Source organism: Argiope bruennichi, chromosome 5, assembly GCF_947563725.1.
Source record: "Argiope bruennichi chromosome 5, qqArgBrue1.1, whole genome shotgun sequence".
Lineage (NCBI taxonomy): Eukaryota > Metazoa > Arthropoda > Arachnida > Araneae > Araneidae > Argiope > Argiope bruennichi.
Window position 1 is genome coordinate 103,801,348 of NC_079155.1, and position 23,669 is coordinate 103,825,016.

At 28.7% G+C, this 23,669-nt stretch overlaps 1 protein-coding gene across 2 annotated transcripts in view; it reads left to right on the forward strand.

The window, feature by feature from the left end:
• The window catches only part of LOC129968152 (uncharacterized), a 76,054-nt gene extending 61,557 nt beyond the window's left edge, over positions 1-14,497 (forward strand). For both annotated transcript variants that reach the window (XM_056081970.1, XM_056081971.1), the window contains exons 3-5: positions 9,902-10,613; positions 11,912-12,040; positions 13,491-14,497. In XM_056081970.1, the coding sequence (XP_055937945.1) occupies positions 10,434-10,613; positions 11,912-12,040; positions 13,491-13,577 (396 nt within the window). In that variant the 5' untranslated portion in view covers positions 9,902-10,433 and the 3' untranslated portion in view covers positions 13,578-14,497. The remainder of the gene's footprint in view (positions 1-9,901; positions 10,614-11,911; positions 12,041-13,490) is intronic.
• Positions 14,498-23,669: the final 9,172 nt, after the last annotated feature.

Sequence of the window (23,669 nt, forward strand, 5' to 3'; positions counted from 1 at the left end):
TTACATCGTTCTGTATATGGTACTATGCATTTCCCTAATTTTTTTCTCTAGCTTTATACCAAAAAGACAAGAAATGTTTAAAAATAAAAGCTCTTTAAAATTTTACATTCAGTTTTTTCTTGTTTCTGAAGTTAAATCTTAACTGTAAGTAACTAACTTTTACTCAACATGGATAAATAAGCTAAATTTTCATATTTTCATCAATAATAGGGAAAAAATTTCAGAAAATATTAAAAGAAACAATAAAAGCGATTTGAGTTTCATTTCTACAATGAATTGTTGTAAGCTACGCTTGTTAATAGTTTAAAAAATTTTTTAAACAATTGAAACGAAATCATAATGCAAAAAATTAATGTTAATGAGGAAACATTTTTTTCATTTTCAAGATGATGTAAAAATCATTTTTGTGCAGTAATATTTTCAGAAGTTATCGCTGAAAATGGCTAACTTTTAGATTAATTTCTAATTAGATAAATTTAATTAAAACTTTAAAAAAATCATTCCGTTGTGCATATTTCCCACCCTTCCAAAGCATATATGTGCTGAGTTTGTTCGATCAAAATCAAATGGTCAGAGAGCCAAAAAACACACACACATAGAGGGAAATTATCTTTATTATTAGTAAAGATAATACAAGAATTAATATAAATATTCAGAAACAAATGCCGTTACTATCTTATGTTTCAGCAATAATAAGAATATTTTCTGAAGCGAAATTATGTTGACTAATATTATTTCTCGTATATGACGAATATTAATGACAGCAATGAAAATGTTTTATTATTTTATTATTATAAGAGCCGTCTTCGGCGACCAGCTTGTTCGCCTAAAATATTGGCCTTCATGAGTATTTAATTATTAATATGGAATGCATTCGTTTAAAATTTCACCTTGTTATATGATAAAACTGAAAAATAATGAGTTACGAGCTATTTTACGAGCGAATTTAAAAATCTGTATATTTTGGGAATTAAAAGTGGAAATGAACATCCTATTTCAGAATTAAAGTTTAAAGAAAGCAGTTTTTATCTGGCAAGAGCACGTGCTTGATTGGTTTCATGAACGAGTTTGAATTTCATCGTAACAATAAAAATGTTATTGCAGATTTTGTGTTCAAATGAAATTTTAAAAAAGAGAAAAATTATATGAATATAAAAATGGATATCATTAAAAAGATCATTTTTTATCTTTCAAGAGGTTTGCCTACTCAGACTCTCATATTAACCCTTTAAAGGGCCATTTTTTTTCTAGTCATATTATATTAAAATATTTTTAGGCTTGAAATTAGAATAAGAAAAGGGATTCATTTAACTTATTAGATAAATTTTATTTGATTCATTAATTAATTTGGTTAATTAATAATTAAGCAACAAATCAAGACACATCTCTTTGTCTGAGATAAAGAACTGAAGCATCTAAGTTTCTGACTTACTAAAAAAAATTTGTGAGAACTTATGCTAACCTGCATAATTTCATACACAGATTGATAAATTTGGTGGGAAGCATACTTCCCACGGCCTTAGAAAGGGTTAAAGTATTCAGTGCATGGTAGTTCAGTTTTTAAAGCACTTAATGAAGAAAACATATTTTTAAAGCTTAAAAAATATGCTGTCTCTGCGAAATATTTTAAAAACTTCACTACCGTATCTTTAGATACTTTGATAAAAGTGATTCGGGAAATAATCGATCTATCTTGGAAAAATTAAAAGCAGATAGAAAGGAGAAATCTAAATTATGAAGAAAGAACACAAAATACTTTTGATGGAAAACATTACAAACCAATGGAAATACTTTAAAATGTTTACATTTGACTACTAGTCATATAACCATTAGTTATATTTGACGACTAGTCATATAACCATTAGTTATATTTGACGACTAGTCATATAACCATTAGTTATATTTGATGACTAGTCATATAACCATTTTTCTAAATTACGGATGACGAATTTAATTCGTCAATAAAACTTTTATTTAACTTTATTAGCCTTTATAATAATACATTTAACTAGACTTTATTCTGTAATACTTCTTTTATATACTCAAAATTCTTTAAAAAAAAAACACTTTTTTATCCAAAAAGTAAATTTGAATTTTTGATCCTAATTTTAAATTTATATCTTGGAACTGCTCCTTCAACGCATAATCTTTATCTTGGCTACACGCCTCATCCAAACATCGATAATCGCAATATTATTGCTTTGTTATAAAACTGTGGAATTTAATTGGATACTACATTAATTTTTAGATTTAAATTCCTAATTTGATCTCTTTCCAAAAGAACCTTAATATTTTTGCACCTTATCACTCAAACCCTACCATTAGCTTTCCCATTAACTTCTAAATTACCGTACGATGGAACAATTCGATTTCGAACACAATAGGAACCGAAGCACAAACGCTGAAACCAGATCCGCCATTTGTTTTTCGTGGAAAAGGACCGAACCTTGCCTCGGCTGACTTGTTAAGACCAAAGCAACATCTAACTTTAAACATTTTTAAGTGTCTCGCGTTCTTTGTTCTATTTCGGTTCCACCATTTTTGGCTCCAGGACCTGCATCTTAGCATTGTTCTCCTAACCACCTCTTGGGGCGGAATCTGTGCCTCCTCAACACACCTGGCATCCGGCCCAAAGGATTCGATCGCTTAGTATTTTTGCTTCACTAATTTGGCGCCTGCCGAGGTGACCTTTCTTCTGGTACTTTTTTGACGATCTCATATTGTTCTTGGCAGATGGCAGATGGTCATGTGTATGGCGACCTTGATTTTGAACTCCTCTTTGGAATACAGATACCTGATTACATATGAGATGGGAAATCGAATTATTCGTTGTTTCTGGAACTAGGTGTTTGCCATCAAATAGTTGTCGCTTTCTAATAGTTTCTTAAATTAGGCCCAGACTGCTTTTTGGTCATGCTTCTTGCCACGTGTTTCAGTCTACAATGAACAATTGTTCCTTGCAAACGATATTTTTACCATCAAAATATAAAGTACAATAGCAGAGGAAAGTGGGTTTAAATAGAATATAACAACCAACTGAGGAAGCAGTGCACCTAAAAGTCATTGTCTTATTGCTATTGATAAAGTTACACACTGCTGTATTGAACTTTCATTAATTAATGAAATTATACACTAGTGTATTGAACTCAAACTGACTAAGTTTCACTGCTATATTGCACTCAAACGAAGTTACACACTATTATATTACCATTTTTATAATTAATTGCTATTTCAATTGAATTAATATGTTTGAGAAGTGGTTCTTTAACTTTTATTCCTTTATTTCTCATATTTATTATCTGAATATCTTTAGCATTTCATCTGTTACGTAAAAGAATGAAATATTTAAATAATTGTAAATATTAACATGGTAATTAAAGAAAAGTTAAATGTTATAAATTTGATAACCATTTACTTTTAATTTTAATGTAAATTTACTTTTAATTTTAATATAAATTTACTTTTAATTTTAATATAAATTTAATGGTTATCAAGTTTATAACATGCAACTTTTCTTTTTAATTACCATGTTAATATTTACAATTATTTAAATATTTCATTCTTTTACGTAACAAATGAAATGCTAAGGATATTCAGATAATAAACATGAGCAATGAAGGCATAAAAATTAAAGAACCACTTTTCAAATATATTAATTCAATTGAAATGGCAATTAATTAAAAAAATGGTAATCGATTAAATTGCAAAAAGAAAAAAAAAACAGTGGGTATAGTCACCCCAAAACTTTCTCTCATACTCTCCAATAAAAGAATTATCCTAGTGCACGTCTTGCATGGCACTGGCGTACAGTAGTTACGAAATATTAATCTTTGGCTTGAAAAACGATTTTAATCCCTGGCATGCAGTTAATAATATACGAAAATCAAATTTGTGATTTAGATGCGTTTTTTCCAGCCGATTAAAACAAAATTTTGAGACAAATTATACTGTAGTCACAAAATCCCACATCAAATTCAACATATTTAAGCCAGCGCGCTTTTAAATTATCATGCGTACATATTTCTGAAAGTACAGATTGACAGACAGTCAACTGTTTGTTGAATTTGGCTCGATAATTTAAGGCGTCTCTAAACTATTGATATTAAATCTGTATATCGAATTTTATCCATTTAGCTCTCTTCGTTTTGTAGATGCCATGTTAAAGTATATTCGAACAGCTGGACAGACAGACTTCTTCTTTTAACGGAGTCTCCTCAAAATTTGAAAGAAATCTACAAATTCGATATAAATACCGCATACCAAATTTCATCTATGTAACACAAAGCGTTTTTGAGTTACCTTTATCACAGACAGACAGACGGTCATTTTCCGAAAATGTGTTTTTCGAACTTAGGCAGGTTTAATCGTGGGGATTCGCTAAAATATCCAGTTCGAATTTTTTAACGATTACAATATTTTTTTTGTACTTTGTATACGAAAGAATAAATAAAAAAAAAGAATCCAGACACTGTTTTTTTAGTTAAAGTGTCAAATGCGTATCTGCTTTATAATATGAGCATGCATACAGTATGATTTAAATACTTAATTAAACAATAAAATGAACAGAAATTAATCAAGCATTCACCAAAGATTTTGATTCATTTGAAATCTAAAAGTAGTAGGCGATGTAAGTACCAGAAAAAAAAAATCTATTTTCTCTTTGAAATACCAAATGAGAAACTGCTTTATAATTTAGTAATATATGGCTTAGGCTCCAAGTAATTGCTCTGAATCATTGAGATCATCAATCAAATATTTTCCAAATGCAGTATTTCAATTGAAGACTAAAAATAGCAACCGATGTTGCTAAAAAAATTTAGAAGTCATTTTTTTAATATGCCAAATCTGAATTCTGTTATAATGTGGTACACATAGAAAGTGTTAGAAGTGTTTCAATATAGTATGTAAAACGATTGCTAGAAGAATTTACCTATGGTTATGGTTTTTTGTGATATCTTAATATTTTCGCTTATAATAATTATTAATATTTAACAGTTTTAATCCTCAATTTAGTTATAGCATTTTAAAATGGCTTTGTTTCCCCAAAATGATCGAATATTTGTTAATTTTTCAATATTAAAAATATCTTGAAATCGCACCAAAAATGTTACTGCTCACGATAATAAAGAAAAACCAATATATTAATTTTAAAAAATCTAATGAGGTATTCAGTTCAACTTTAATATTAGAAATTGTGTTAGTTTTTATTCTACATTGTCGCAGCAGCGTTGAACCACAAGTTATAACATTTGATTTATAGGATGTTATATCGTTTCTGCATGAAAAATATTGAAAACTGGAAAAGAAAATTTTGCCCAAAAATGAAGGTTTAATGAAAAGAAAAGACAGACAGCAAAAACAAAAAAAATTATAGTTCACTGTAACGGGCATCATTGTAAATGTATAAAACCACATTTGAATGACTGAAACATTACAATTTAATTTTTGAAATCTCATGATGTCTTTATGAAAATATCAATTTCTATGGCCTATGACCTTGAAATGGATGGACATTTATTAATTTTATAATGAATTTTTGAAACAAAACTAGGCGTTCATAGAAACTGAATTTTTTCGATCCATATTAGTTTAAAATTATTTATTTAGTCCGTTCTAGCTTTTAAGTTTGATTTTTTGCCGTAGACCCCTGCCCCCTTGTGCCTCTCATGATTTTCTGCAGATAAATTCAAGAATATTCCGAAATGGAACTAAGCAATTCTTATCTCTTTTGAAAAATTAAAGTTTAAACTAAAAGAAACCAATAAAAGAATTTAAATTATTTTTTCCAATTAAAACTAAAAGAATTTTAACTAAAATTTTAAACGAAAGAAAAAAGAGTTTTGTGCAGTAATATTATCGGTAGTTATAGCGAAAAAATACCAAAATTATTTATTTTTAATTCATCGAAATTTAAAAATTAATGCGCATTTCATCCTCCAAAATATATCTGTACCAAATTTGGTACTTGTAGTTCAAGCGATCGGAAAATTGGAGCAGCAATATGTACATACACACATTCTCCATTATTATGAGCAAATATGAACAGTAGAAACTAAGCTTTCGGATCAACCATTCAAAAATAATTTAATATTAAATACTTTCATTAACTTTCATTTCCTTTTTTGCCCTAAAAATCATGTTCTACTTTCCGAAACTTTGGCGATGTCACGAAATTGAAATTCTGCGTCTCCCTAAATTAGCTTACTTGGGATCTTCTAATTGCTTGCCAATTCCCTTCTCCATATGACATATAATGAACATAAAAAAAGGAGAACAACTTCTCTGACATTATTAACAAGTTTCTTACCATGTAAAGTTCTTCTGCTAAAGATAATAATTCCGAAGATAATCCAAGTCATCCTAATGAAATATTCTAATGATTTTTAGTCACGAATTATACTTTTAGCCATTTTTCTGGATAAAAGAAACTCGAATGATTTTCTGACAGTCTTCATAATTGATTTTCTCCTTTTGCTTTGAAACGCGCAAATACGTAACTTAAATGTGAAATGTTCAAAAAATTCAAATTTGAAATTTTGATAAAATTTTAGGATTTGTGTTTTTTTAGATTAACGTCAGATGAAACAAAATATTTTTAGAATTTCTTCTGTTTGTCTGTACATATGAGAAAGTTAATACAGAAACGAAATGAGATGGATTCTACGTGGCGTGCAATTATGGCACCAAAATCTTTGTCTATGGCCAAATTCTTTTGTCTTTTCATCAATATGAATTGGAACATAATAACTGGAAAGCTCTACGTGCTCTTTGGGCAAATTTGGCATACGGTTTTACCGTCACGTTTGGATGAATTCTAGTCGAGATCCGTAAAAGAAAAAGATTGCCCGTCTCTTCGAATATAAATGAATTCGGACACTTAAACGTGCAAAAAGTTAAGCAAAAAAATATTAACGCGTGGTTTGGCACTAAAACTATATATCTGAAACAAATTTTAGACCTATTCAAACATCAAGAAAATATTTAATGCCAAAATTCATAATGAGTTCTTTCATCGATTAGATGATGGTCACAATGAGTAGTAAGTTTTGACTTTGAAGTTCTAAAACTCCAGGTTCATAATCTGATTCCACGAAAAGTTCATCTTGTGTTTAAACTTGGCTAAATTTGGCATGATGAATGATGTAGAAGCTTAGGAGTGGAAAATGGAAGCAAATGAAAGATTGGAGTAAAAGCTTAGGAATGGAAAATGGAAGCAACTGAATGATGTAGAAGCTTAGGAGTGGCATTTTGGAAGCAAATGAACGATGTAGAAGCTTAGGAGTGGCATTTTGGAAGCAAATGAAAGATGTAGAAGCTTAGGAGTGGAAATTTGGAGAGAAGATGCTGACGCAGGCGTTCAAAATTATGAGATCCGACCTAAGATAGCTCATGTATTTTTATGAAACGGGAAGCTAATATAACTAAGTTAAACTATTGTATTTCAAAGTTAACATTTTAAACTGGCTATAATGTAGAAGTACAACATTTTCGATCAGTTGTCAGATTTCATTATTTTTGGGTCATGTTCGAATGATGGGGACAACTTCTGAGCTCGTACTTCCTCTGCGATTTCTCTCGCAACTCTATCGAGAGGGCATTTACTCACAACGTATTTAACATTTACAACTTATCCACGTATGCATGGTTCTTTTGTAGAGTCGAGATTCAAATTTGGATATCTCCTCCCCTTAGCTGAGACATGCTTTTTTTTTTTACTTTTTGAATTATATTCCCGTTTACTAGTTCAGTAGATTTTTGTAACCTTAGGCAAATGGTTCTCTTCTTGATGTTAGGAGATCAATCTTTTAACATCACTCATTAAAAAAGGGAATATTAAAGAGGGATAATTTACTTATATTCAATATGTCAGCATATTTCAACATGTTTTTAGCATAATCCAAATATTAATGATTCATTTTATTTAATACTTTTGTTTTCATTAACTTTATAAAAATATATGTCTTTATTTATTTAAAAGTAAAGTTTAAAAGATTGAAAAATTAACAGTGATTATAAATAATGATTTTCTTACTTACAAATTTAAGAATTTAATTATTATGAAATATTGAAAAGGAATAATAAATTTCTTAACAAAAACTGGTAAATTAGTAGTTAATATTCCAATATATTTTACCATTGTATTTACTTACGCGTTAATTTATTTAATAATGATTTAAATAACTCATTGTGAATATCCATTATAATTCTAATATTTTATAATTTATAAAATTTCTATTTTTTGTAAATTTATTAAATCTTTTTTAATTGATTTGTATGTGTCTCTCTTTCGTCCAGCGGCAAGCTTACCTAGTTGGCTAGTCTAGTCTGCTTACTACGCAAACTGTTAATTAATTAAATTTCATAAAATACTAAAATGGGTAGCATCCACTTTCTGCAATTTGACTTGCTTGTTGCGCCATCTAGTGATGAAAAAAGGAATTCATTGGAAACTTTACATATTAATTGAATATTTTTTCAATATTTCCTGTTTTCTCAAACTGAAATAAATTTCCATGTCAATTATCTTGACTACAGGGATTTAAATCAATTGTTACTACAGATTTTTTTTATAATTTTTTTTCTCTGAATATGTAGACATTAATAAAATTTGATAAATTAATTTGTAATAAAAAATTTATTGCACGCCGAACTGCATACAAGTTTTAAAAATAGAATAATATTTTACCGTTTATAAGGATTCAGTTACTAAAGCAAATTTAGTTGGTATTAATTTGGAAAAAAATGAATAAAAAAATTATCGTCTTCAAAAAAACTGGAATGACATAATTTTCATCATCGATTGTCATTACTTGATAATTTTTTGGATGAATATTGAAAAGGATTATTTAATGTATTTTATTTTTATGTTTTGTTTATGATATTCCTTATATTTTTTAAATGATGAAAAGAATAGATCTTTTAGAAGAGTTAAAAAATCGAAATACTCTGTCTATTTAGAATAAGCTTAATGTGTTCATCTCACAGGATTTGGAACTAAATAATAGTTGAGGTTATGTTTTTTTTTTTTTTTTTTTTTTAAAGATAAAAATTTTACTTAGAAAGAAAATCTCTGGGATTAAATGTTATTTCTTTACATTTCGTTTCGGAAAGTGATGTATATTTCGTAATTTCCTTTTATGATTTAATACTTCCTTATTACTTTAATGCTTCTTATTTTTCTAAGTGTTGAAAGGAAACATTCTTTTAAAAGCGTAGGAATCAACATCTGTCTTTTGAGAAGGATTCGTTAATTTTTATGAACATAATGTTTGACTTCATACTTTCATACCGTTAGTAACAGAACAATATTTGAGATCGGATAATTTATTAAGTTCAGTTCAGTTGGATTATATCCTGTTGCCGATCACGTTTTGAAGTTACACGAATTTTATTATGTTTATTCTAATAATTTTGAATTCTCATGCAATGATGGAAACACCAAAATTTTTAGTGTTCTTTCAATTTTATTAAAAAAAATAATATTTTTCTTTAGTGATGTCCCTAAATGGAGGTAAAAGAAAATAATTAACTTTGATTATGTTTAAATTTACTGAAGATTTTCTTTCTTGGTACTTATTATTTCTAAATACAATTAATGATTAACAAAAATTACGGCGATTTGTAACTTTAAAAACAATTAATAAATGAATTCATAATGCTTCATTTCGATGGAATACAGTGCCAAATGTATTATAAAACATTTTGCTCCTCAATCACAAAAACATAATTAATCAGAATTATAATATTTCCTTAATATGTAATATTTTTAGATTTAATTTGTTGTTCTTTTCAAAATCTCATGATTTTCAGCTAATGTTATTTCAAATAATATCTTACATTATTTAATGATAAGAATAATAATAAAAAAGAAACTGATCATTTATTCATTCTTTCTTTTCAGGAATTTATGTGGCAATTTTTATCAACTGAGATTTATAGATAGCTGTCTTTTTTCTCGAATTGTTTTGGAGAGATATCACAAAAAAGTTGGAGGAAACTAACATTTTTGGAGCTACGCTACATCTGTGATTTTTTAATAAATGAATAATTGTTCGGAAGATGCTCCGATTACCTAATTACTCCTCCATTTCAAGACACTCATCTTCATTATTGTTGTCAGAAACATTCTTCTAGATTTTTTTTTTTAATCTTTTGATTTATATTATAAGCAATCACTGCAATTGAAAAAAATTGGAAAGTTTTAAAAACTGATATTTTATTGTTAAAGATAAGACGAACGTCTACTAAGAAATAATCGCTATATCTACAATCATTTCATATTTTTTCAGTCTTGCCCAAAAGTGTTCACAGAACTGAATTTTATCGAATAATCGTTTTCATTTAAAACTTCCACATAAATCTTCATTTTGTGTGTGAGCAAAGATACTGATTTTTTTATAAGATAAATTTGTCAAATTGAAGAATTAAAAACAATGCAAGATTCAAGCTTGGAAAGTGCTATGTCGACAGTCTTCCAAAGATTGTTTAAACCTCGCCAGAAAACTATCGAGGCAACTTACACATTGTCAGAAGTAGCGGTTCACTGCAACCGCAACGACTGCTGGATTGTGGTCGAAGACTACGTATATGACGTCACATCGTTCTTAGATTCGGTAAGAACATATTAAATATTATATTTTGTAGAAAAAAAGAAATAATTGTAAAATCTATTTGATGTATAAGTTTCTAAAAGTGAAATATTTATGTTCAAATGAGAGAAAATTCATATGTGTTTATAAAACACTCTTTTAAATTTATATTAATCGGAAAACCTGAAGTTCAAAACAAAAAGCCTGAGGCTATTTTAGAAAGCATAAGAATAGAAATACTTTATATAAATTGAAATTTTAACTACTTTTATAGCATATTTAATTCTATAAATGAATGTTTTCTTTTTTTATTATTTATATTGTGATTTAATTCCCTTTTGTTATGAGTATCAGTTCTCAAGATAAATTTTGATGGTGATACGAGTACTCACAAACGTAAACCTTATATGCTTTACTATCTTATAACTTGGGCCCTATAGAGACCCTTAGAGAATACAAATATTGGGACCCTATTTTCTCCTCTTTAACTTCTTACACCATATTTTTTTATTATTTTAATTCTGTATATTTATTTTCAGCTTTATAAAGAAACTTTTAATAAATTGGTAAAACATTTAATTATAGATCTCTATCAGAAGAGTTGGTTTCAATATTTCGTAAATTAAAAAAAGAATCAAGATTTAAATTTAAAAGCCATTTTAAACGAAATAGTAAAATAATAATAATTTTTAGTACAATTTATATACTATTTAATTATAATATCAAATATTTTTTTTAAATTATAAAGCAACACATTTATTTAAATTTTTTTTAAATGACGTAATGTAAAACCTCCAACGATAATTAATTGGGAATATTAGAATAACGTTCCAACAATTTAATTTTATTTGAATTCGTCCGAGTGCGAATTAAATGAAAGCATAAAATAAATAGAAAATATCTCAAAAATATATCGACATTTTGGAGTCCCTAGACAGTTACCTATTTTGCTTATTTAATAATTCGGTCTTGCTTATCTCATGTTTTGCTATTTAATTAATCCAATTATAAAACTATATTAATCGTATCTTTTGTAAAATTAATTTTTCTTCGATGTATAATAGTTTATTAAATTATGAGACTGAGATAGAGATTTTGAAATATCATTTGAAAAATAAAATGGAAAAAAACTTATTAAACAATAGAAATTATTTAAAAGATTAACATTAAAAATAGAACATGCAAACTTGTCTTCTGAACAAATTCAACTTGACTTTACCCATATTTTAATAGTAAAAAAATTTAAACATCATAGTCACAAATTGTTCAGAGTACTTTGGAGAATTATTTGATTTTTAACTATCGTCTTTTATTTTTTTTAGCATCCTGGAGGGTTTGACGTCTTAATGGAACATGCCGGGAGAGATGCGACAGTCGCTTTCTATGGGGCAGGTCATCTCCCTAACACTGAAAACCTCCTGAAACCCTTCCTTGTAGGATCTTTAGTTCAGGTGAGTTTGGATGACTGGGGATCTATAACAGTAACATTTATATCCAAAAAAATTTCCGATTGATAAAATCGTGGAATTAGCTTTAATAGGATGCAATAATTGCTTCTTTAGTGTGTATCAGTAAAATTTGTTACTTATTTAAAAATGTTAACACTTTTCGAGGTTCACAACGTTTGTTGTTTATAAAGCTATCATTATTTCTACTAATAATAACAGACTATGTGCGTTGACCAGATCGTTTGACCCAGATGACCAAATTTGGTACAAAGTAACTTAACTTAAAAAGTGGAAATATGCATCTCGGAGAGAATTTTTTTAAAATTTTAATTAATTAAAAATTAATTTTTTATGAAAATTTCTGCAAATATTCTTACAAAAAACTAATTTTCGCACCGTTTTAACTTTTTAAAAACTTTATCTTTTTAATTGTACCAGTTTAATTGTTTTTCAAATTTTGCTTGGAATTTGGCAGTTTTTTTTAAAAAAAATATTTTTTTGCATACTTTTTAACAATATATTTCATCGTTGAAACGAAATTCAAACATTTTTAGTATTTAAAGAAATATTTAATCCTTAAAAACAATTAAGATTAAATATTATTAATTAAAAACAATTGTTTAGTTAATAATTAAACAATTAATTTCTTCAGTTGTTGAAAATTAAGGAAAAAGCATTCTGTCTATTATCTGTGGAGTTTCCATGAAGAATCAGAAAGTGAAGTCCCAATACAGTATAAAACAACGTGTAACTAGAAGGCATACCAAGATATTTATTTTTTTAATGATATTATTATAAAATGACATGACTTTGAAGTCTATCACAATTTGACGCTTAAAACTACTTTGTTGAGATTTAATATCAAGTTCTAAAGTTCTACTGAAGAGATTTGATTGAAATTAAATAAAACCAGTCACCAAAAATAGCTCTTCAAATAATAGAAAAAAATGACTTTCAATCATTGGCAGAACCCAGGCTTTAGTTTTTAAAGACTAAAGACATTCGATCGACAATTATCAACACAATAAATAAATAAATAATTGTCACAAGAGTGAAATTTACCCGAGCAGTTATTTATTAAGCGATTTGTTACTGAATCTTGCATAATTCTCTCACAACTTTAGTATGATATCAATGAAGTTCTCCAAATAAATGGAATTCGATTAAATTTTTATTCTTTACTGCTACGTTCCGTTTATTTTCTTTCCAGACTTTTTCATAACAAAAATTGATTTCTTCTTCTTTCTTGCCAGTAAATTACCTAATCTCGAAATTTTAAGAAACTCTACTGCATAATAATGCTTTACGTTGATTTTAATTTCTCTTTGTATTTGATTTTAATTATATAATCATACATCTTGAATGAACTATATTAAGAAATATTTGTCTTATTTTCAACCTTTGAAATTGTTTGAATTCAAGGAATTAAATTATATTTATTTGTTTATTACAGCATGAACGAGTGAATTTGATCGGCACCGTCTCTAGCAACCGCAGTCGCTATATGTGGTCATCTGATGGAGTCGCAGTGGCCGAGTAGAGCCACACACATCAACAAACTACTGACCACCAGAAATATTTATCACTTCAGAGACATTCATGGCTTGAATTTTGAAACTCGGTTTCGAAATTACATCATTCGTATTTGTTCAGTCAAACACAAACTACACAAACTATTTTCGTCTTGTTTACTTTAGCTTCTAAAAGGAAAGTGCTGATCTGAACATAAACTATTTCATCAGTCGAAATCTAAAATGTTTCCGACTTTTTTTCCATTAGTCTGCAAAATGGAAATGTCAGTCTTAACATAAACTATTTCATCAGTCGAAGTCCTGAACATTCCCGGCTTTTTTCCATTAGTCTGTAAAATGAAAATGCCTATCTAAGAAAAGAAAATTTCATTTCTATATATAGCTCCTTTGAGGAAAAGGCAAAATCCATGAAATAATAAAAGAATAGAGAATAAAAGATGTTATTTTCAAGTGAAAAAAATGAAAAAGATATGTTCAGATAAAAGATCATGGACAATGCATGGAATAATATTATATATATTTTTATAAAATAATTACATTTCAAACAGTTTATGTTGTTCCAAGTGTTGAAATTCTTCTTTCATCAGTCTTGATTTAAAGTTTTTTAAGAATAATATATGGACAACAACTACATCATGAATTGTTAGTACAGTTTTCTTCATATGTTAAGTCAAAAGTGATTTCGTCCTTACCAATCGTTACCGATATGGGCACGTATTTTGATATAATGTGACCACACGACTGTATGACTGAATTTTTCGGCAATGATTCTCGCTTTGAGCATGGTGTTTTAAATCATCTGATGCAGTGATAGAAAATATTGTATATCAGAAGCACTATCTTTTTTTTGCTTTCTGTACAGTCTTATGTGATTTATGTAATTTGATTCCTGTATAATTTATATATTTTATAAATATTTATATATGTATGTTTCATGTCTTTATTTTTACATCCAAACATGCGATTGTGAATCATAGACTTTGGACTGGATTCCAGTCCTTCAGTTGGTTATAAAGGTCTCTATTTCCAACGATGCATTTTCTTTCACGTTTATATATTTTCCATTTGTTATTAAGATGCCATTGATTGAAATGTGGTGGACAATTTAATGAATGAACATTTTTAATACTCCAATTCTACCTGCATGGTTTGTTTTTTTTTTTTGTATACTTTTGAATACTGAACTATTTTTAAGCAATCATAAAATAAAGTTGTTAAAAAATAATTCTTTAGAAAAGAAAGAAACATTTACATGTTTATAGCATTCATGTTAAAAATGAAAGTCATTTTAGCGATGCATTTTTATTTCATTTCTAGCAGAACTCTCCCCGTCCCCCCTCCAAAAAAAATATGGACTGAATAATTTAAATGGGGTAAATATTATGAAGCTATGCATCAGAGAACGTTTAGTCCTTCGATTCTTCTTTAATTAATATACTCTATTTTGTTCCTTAATAACGAACAGCGGATTTAGAAATTTTGAGGCCCCAAGCAAAGCACAATATGAAATCCTACTTTTAATAGTTGGTCAATTCAGTTTCACGACGAACGTTTTTCGAAGAATATTTAACTTAATCAACACGTTAATGATATTACTTATTTCAGTATACTTATCTTTTAAACAGAAAAGGTGAAAAATAATTCAATTATATAGATTTTTTAATATAACTAAAAAATAAATTTTCATGGTGTTCTCTAATATTCTAAAAGAAATAGAATTGTGCCTTTACTTCATACGCATTTAAAATTGTTTAAATTTTTCAATATGTTGTCACTTCTTTTGTCACATATACCAAAGCAAGCAGCAATTTTTAAAAGATTCGATGAAAAAATTAATTTTTCCGGCTGATATATTAATTTTATTGAATCTTATTTTTAACTAGCCGCCTTTGGCGACCAGCCGGTTCGCCAATCTTAATGTTCGTTTAAATTTTAATAATTAAATAGCTTGAACCGGAGTTTACCCCCTTCTTCGCCAAGTTGCGATAACGCGCCAAAGCTGGCAATCTTTATTATGCACAATGATTGAACATCTGCTCCTTTGCTTTTGAACATTTCGCAAGGCCGTTGTTGGCGATTTTTAAAAATTTTGCCAAGCAGGGGGTTAAACTCCAGTCGTACCATTAAATATTTTACGCAATTCTAACTTTAATAGATTCTTCAGCAAAATATTTTAAAACTTCAAATTTTGATAGTTATATAATTCACTCATAATGTTATAAAGGCCTTCAGTCATAACGTCATATGTATCTCTCTAATTTTCTGTTACCTCTCGTAGAATTTATGTTTTAAATTAAAGTGTAAATGATTAATCTGCAATTAATATAATAATATTTTTTACTGAAACAAAGCATTTTTTTAATAATATGATTACTGATAACAGAGTCACTGAGCGTTTAAACTTTATGAGCACTAAAGAATATCTTTCTTAATTTATGTAATATCTCAAGAATTTGTCAACAAAATTTTCTCAGATTCATCATGAACACATCGATTCATTAACAATGTTTCATTTTAAATGCATCAAACACTAAGAAAATAAAATGAATCGTTTAAAATAATCGGTCGAAAACAGGTTTAAAAAAACTTCTTAAAAAACGATGTATTTAAAACTATAAGCATATACAAAAAGATATATAACTAACATAAATACAATTTAATTACAAAAGCATGCAACTAACCTAAAAATAATTTAAATCACTGAAAACAGGTTAATAAAAACTACTTAAAAAACGATGTACTTAAAACTATAAGCATATACAAAAAATATATAACTAACATAAATACGATTTACTTACAAAAGCATGCAACTAACCTAAAAATAATTTAAATCATCCGTTGATAGTGGTTGTCATGACAACAATCAGAACAATGCGCATGCGTGAATTTTCTTCGCCAGTTGGGTAACGCAAATGCGTGAATTTTTCTACGCCAGTTGGGGTAATGCTATGCAGATTATACATTTTTAATTTCCTTTATTCTGTGTTATTTTAATTCAAAAGTACTTCAGAATGAATCTGAAACATGGATTAATTAAAAATGTTTAATTTTAAATGCATAAAACATTAAGAAAATAAACAGAATCGTTTGAAATAATCCGCCGAAAAATGTTAACCCTAGCCTCATTACTGTTGGGAGAAAAAAAAGCTGAAGTCTTACTCATTTGGCGGTGGGGAAAATGGAAGATTTTTTTGGCGGGAAAGTTCGTTTTTAATTAATAATTAAAATTCTAATTAAAAATTCAAAAAAAGGGACCCCAGGTGCACATTCCCGACCTCTAAGATATACATGTACCAAATTTGGTTGCTGTATGTCAAATGACCTGGCCTGTAGAGCGCCAACACACACACACACATTGAGCTTTATTATAAATATAGATTAATTTAATTTTGTTTAAAAAGAACCCTTTTAGATGATCATCTGAACTGTAGGCCTAAATGGTTCTCTGTTTTTCGATATTTAACAGCATTATACATGGTTATGTTATACATGATCTTGTAAAAGATCATCTTTACACAAAGTTTGTTCTCAATATACAATAAATCTATTATGCATAGAATGTTTAAAAAACGATTCATTTGTTTAATCTGTATTTTTAAATAATTGTGTTTAAAAAACACAGACTATCCTATAAACTTTATTTTATAAAATCAGATTATATTGCATTAATTCCATTTGCTTTTACGCAAATATATTGAAAAAACGCATGTGTGTGTTTTTTTTAATTAAAAATGAATGCTTATTTCTTCGTTATGTTTTATTGCATCTGTTACCAGCTATGCATGAAATGCTGATATTTTACGGAATGGTAGGCATTTTTTAAGAAAAATATGAAATATGAGAATTTTTTTATCATATTCCTTATTTACATTCCCAAGACATTGTATATAAAACCTAATCATGTGTTAGAATAAATTTCCTATAAAAAGAATATTTAGGCAAAGTATGAAAATAAGGTCATGATAAGAATTTTATTTAAAATTCAAATATTCTACAAAAATGTAAATGCTTTTTAGAAAAAAAAAAAAGTACCTTTAAAAATCGTTAATTCAAAATATGTAAAGAAAAAGAAAAATTTACACAAAACTAAATAAAATATTATAATGGTTTATTTATAGATTATAATCTACTTCTTGCATTAAGAAAGAAAATAATTTCATTTTGAATTGCACTTATTTTTATTTTAATAAAAACTAACCTGCATTTCATATATTGCTGGCTTGCCATTTGGCATTATATAGAATGCATAAGTCTGTTTAAAATATCAATCGCTTCGTACTTTTCCTAATAATGCCGGATTTCAAACTTAGCTAGTAACATATACATGCACTATCATAAACTTTAATGCTTTCATGTGTTTTATTTCTTATAAATGCGATTTTGTCGTATTTTGTAAAATAAATTAATTATAATGACAATGAAATATGCAATCATTTTTTTTATTGCAATAATTTTTTTGATGAAATAAGCTGACATGAGTTACAAATGTTTATTGCTTTTGAAAATACTCTGCTTTATATTGTCACGGATTTGCGATGATTATAGAACCTGGGACCTTGTGGTTCGCAGTTCAGTCACATGACAACGATACAAAAGCAATTGCTCCTGTAGCGTAGCTGTTAACTGGTTTATAAGCTTTCATCACAGACTCTTCCTCCAGTGAGTCGGAGGGGAGACGAATGATATGGCTGTTGAGTGGTGATGTATTAGCTGTTGATTCTATTACGCATGTACCCATTTAAGTAGCGCCAAGCGAGCGTGTTTGGGTGAATGGTTGCTGATATTCTGCGTCAAGTGAGTCTGATGACTTTGGGTTGCTGCGTCAAGTGAATCTGACAACTTACGGTTGCTGTGGGTAGATGGCACCACAACACCTGTACGAAGGTTGAAGGATCACGTCCGAGGTCACCAATGTGGCGGATAGTATGAGCGAGGATAGAACCTGGGACCTTGTGATTCTCTGCCCAGTAACATGACCACGATACAAAAACAATTGCTCGAGAAGCGTAGCTGTTAATTGGCTTATAAGCTTTCACCACAATATAATTCTGTAGTAATGAGAGGAAATAACTTTTTATATAAAAGAAAGAAAATCAAAATGTAATAATACTGAAATAATTATAAAAAGCATGTATTTCAATATAACAAATTATGTGAACGTGGAATAATAACCAGTGGGTGTGTTCTCCTCTCACCTTTTTCATATACTTTTACAACATAGTGATTTTCTGTCAGATTTATTGAATAGTGAAAAAATTAAGGCATATATTTGAAACCTTTGCATTTTGATTGGTAGGAGTTAAATTAAATACAGCTTTACAACACTGGGATAAAGACTGTACACCAAGTTTCATTTATCTTGCACTCTAAGTTCTTATTTTTTTTTTATGCACGCATATACATAGATATACAAGCAAATAGAAATTTTATCCTTTGTCGAATTTAATTTGAAATTAGACAATAATTTTATGTCTTTTTAAGTAATCTAGTTCATATATCCATGAATAGAAATGTAGTGAAACTTTTGAGTTTTGTGACTTTGATACAGTTATACAATTTAGGTATGAATTTTAAGTGCCAAATACATAAAAAAATTTTTTATTTCTCTTACACCTTCTATTTTCAAGTTATGGTATTCGGAAATAGAAATATATAATTCTGAAGACAGATTCTTCAGAAGGAACTCTAAAACAAGGAAATTCATCAAAAATTCCACTGTCGAAGTTTTTGACAAGTAGAACATTTTCTCTTTATTATCTCTACTAATAATAAAGATAATTGTTTGTGTTACTGTGTCTGCAGGCCAAACCTTCCGACCTATAGTACCAAATCTGACACATAGATAATTTGGATTGTGGAAACGTGTGTACCTTTAAGTGATTTTTTTTTCGAAATTTTTAATCATTAAAAATTAAGCTGAATTTTGGCGTTTTTCCGCATTCGTTATTTCTGAAAATATTAATGCATAAAAATGAATTTTGCACCATTTCAAAATTTAAAAATAATTAAAATGATCTTTTTAACGATATCAATTTAATAATAGTGCATTTTTTTCTCTGGATTTAGGCAATTTTTTAAAAATATTTTTTTTCCCAAATTTGCCACAGCTACGTTGCCAACTTAAAATGTAAATTGTTTTATATGTTTCATCAAATATTTAATAACGTGATTTTTTTATTCTATTGTTGAAAGTTAAAGAACAGTTCTCTTTAATATCTGTGTAGTTTGCAACGCAAACAAAAAGATGAAATTTCAATATCTCAAAATTTAGCAGATAAATCAATTATATATTTAAGTTCTTAAAAGTTTTGTAATATCAGAGACAGGTCTTCATTAGAAAAATTCATATATTTAATGAACAGAGCGTGTGTTAAAACAATTAAAATATCACCGCTTAAATGTTTGATAATTTAATAGAATTATGGACATGAAATTATAACTAAACGATTTAACTGAAATTAAATATAACTAACATTCCTGACAAATCAACTGGTTGATAAAGGCGATTTGTATTTAATATACAAAGAAGAAAAAAAACTAGATTTTATCCAAAATTTTTAGCAAGCAATATCTTATAATCTAAATAACGATATATACGTCAAATAAATAGTAAAGAAACAATGAGAATGTTTTTAAAAATGATTTTAATCGTTCTTATTAAGAAAATTACAAATATTACACACATATCTAGTGTTAATAATTTCCATTTTATCTATAAAATATAATAAAAAAATAAACAATATTATGATTTATCTCATTTTTGGCGTTGCTTTTTACTTTTTTTCGGATTAAATAGAAATTGTTATTAAAACACATTTTTGGTTAAGTTACTTTTTCATTCTATGGTTCTTGATAATTTTCTGATAGAAGAAATAATCAGCCAATAAAATAAATAAGAATTCTCCATATCCCCACATGTATGTATGTGTGATTACAATCTCCTCAGCTTATTTTATGCTTAAATATGTAAATAAACTATAAAGTTACGAATATTATTTTAAGCCTGCTTTTTAGACATAGTGTTTTCCTCTCTTAGTTCTTTGAAATAATTATTGTACAATTTGAGAAAATTTTCAATTTATCGCTTGATAACTATAAACAAACTTTATTCTTAAAAATGTGTATTAAAATTTTAAAGGCTTGTCTGAAATCAACGGGAAGTGGTCTTTCAGAAACATTTTTGCATTCTCTCCAAAAAAACGCCTGTGGTGAATAGCTTATAAGCCAGTTAACCACTACGCTGCACGAGCAATTGCTTTTGTACCGTGGTCTGTTACTGGGCTGCTGTTTGTTTGTTTGTTGTTGTTTGTTTCTTATGGCACTTGCCACTGACAAGCCCACTGTTACGAAGACAGCGATTTAAGCCTAAGGGGGACGTCTCTTATTTTTTATAGCAGCGCCAACTAGGGCCAAGAGTACGACTTTGCCACTCACGCATCACTCATTCGCTTGCACAACCCCTTTTACAGGAGGGCACATTCACACATCTCACAGTTAGAACAACAGAAGAACAACCATGCCCAAACCGGGACTCGAACCCGGGACGCCCAGATCACGGGGAAGACGCGCTACCCCTATGCCAGGACGCCGGCACTGGGCTGCTAACCACAAGATCCCACGTTCTATACTCGCACATTACTATTCTCCACATTGGTGACCTCGGACGATGAACCTTCAACCTTCTTACAGCTGTTGTGGCGCCATCTACCCACAGCAAACCAAACGCCTTATCCCCTTTTCCTCTTCATCAAATTGTAGACCTTAGGTCAGGCCGAAAATGCTTTGTATTGCATTGGTGAAAGATAGTTAGGAAATATAAATCTTTGACGTGAATCTGAAATTTTTATTGAATCTATTGCGAGAAAATGTATTTTTAATACCTTTTCATCTATTGATTAATACCAATATTCGACACGAAATTACAGTAATAGTCAGAAGATACCGAATTTGCATGTTTTAAGGAATAAGGAGTTATTGTGTTTAATATGCATGTGCAGTTGTAAGTACAGAGACTGACAGACAGCCAATCATTTGATGGATTTAGTTCACAATTTGATAAGAATCTATATTTTAGATTCTAAACCTGTGTTCTTGATCTAGCTCTTTGCGTTTTGTAGCTATCGAGTTCACTTGTACTCAAACAGCCTGACAAAGAGACTTCCTATGAATAGAATGGATTTTGTTGAAAATTAGACCGAAATTTACAAATTTGTTTATAAGTGTATTTGGTTTGGTTTGCATATACCACTTTTCATCTGTCTAGCTCGAAATGTTTTTGAGTTATCTGTTCGTAGAGGTCATAATGCCTTTATTTATTTATTTATTTTTTTAATTTAGGGAGATTCGAAATGTGGCAATTCTTCAAAATCTCTAATTCGAATTTTTCGACGATAACAATACCCCTCGTATACAATAAAGTAAAAACTTTTAAGAACCAAAAAAAAAAAAAAAGAACATTGCTTAAACTAGAATCTACAATTGATATGATTTTTATACACTTTTTAAAAAACTTTGGTCATATTTGTAAAGATGAAAACTTATATAAAGACAATAGAAAAACAATTTCTCACATATTGGCAAATGGATCCGATTTCTGAAATATTTTAAACATGATTTTAAAATTTAAAAAACTCAACCATCAGTTAATCAATTTTTAAAAAATTTAACTTTGAATGCATATGGGAGGCGCTATGTGGTTACGAATTTGAACAAAAACTGTTTATAAAGTTCACTGGTTCAGCTTAATGAAATAATATTACAGTTCAGTTTGGAATAATATGTGAGCTATTTTAGGACGAACCTCATAACTCTGAACCATGATCAGATGAAGAGGATAACCTCTCAGTTGGAATTATATTGATAATTTTTACTGATTATGATTGAAACTTTTAATCAAATTCTCACTTATTTAGCTGTTGTTAGAACAAAAGTCTGCATCGAACAAAAATTAACCAAAGCGTCCATTGGTCGAATTTCCAAGTTTTCTGACAGATTAATCATAATGACTTATATATCTTAAGATGATCAATTATTTTCGACAGTCGCTTATTAATATTGAAATTTTATATTAGTTTTACCTCCTCGATTGTTTTATATACAGCTTTCAAAATTTCAAAATTATTTTAACCTTGCATCTAGAGGATAAATGTACTTTTTTTTTATCATTCTTATTTTTATTTATTTCTGGTTTATCTTAAAAATGAAAAAAAAATAATTGTGGACAGTTTAATCCTTATTAGATTTTTTTTATTGTACATTGCAAAATTTCATATCCAAAAGAAAATATTTTTAACATCTAAATGACATTTTAATGTCCTATGTCTTGCTGATTGAATATACTTTGAGCATAATATTAGGCTTTAGCTTTTTTTAGCAGACATTTCATCTTTCAATTTCTCTTTAGCTAGTTTCAAACTTCTTTTTTCTGAAGATTTCAGCATTTGAATTAACGTCCTCCCTGAACCTGGCTTTCTTGTACTAATTTTTATAACATTCGAACTTTTCTTCTTTAATGGCAACGTCTTCTTTGCCTTCGGCGATTTCGAAGAAATAGATTTTTTACCACTTTTGTTTCCAGCAATGCTTGATTTGCTTTGTTTGATTTTCCGTTTTCGAATTTTTCTTTTCTTGCCTTTCTTTCTTTTTTTGGAAATCTTCTTTTTACGCCCTTTGAGTTTCCTTTTTCTTGACCTAAAGATAGAAGATATAGTTTCTTCTTTCGGATTGGCAGCAGTTTTAGACTGCATGTCATCTCCAAGCTGTGGAACTTTGGATTCCTTGACAGGCGGTGGCTTAGGAACTTCCTCCATGGCTTGTCCGCGGTCGCCCGCACCAAAATGGCGGCTGAAGTGCTCGTAAGTCAGTTCTTCGATTTTTTCGTTGTCACTCTCTTGCACAATTTTGACGCGTCCGCTCATCCGCAGTCTAATCGATTGAAGTCTTTCTTTTCTGGCCTTCTCTTGTACAATGCACTTTAAAGTAACTTTGTTTAGGAAGACGATTCTGAAAAATACAACACAAAATCAAAGAAAAGACACATTTAACAGGTGCACTTAAAAATGCAACTCATAGTAAAAGTAGTAGATTTAATTCATAACTCA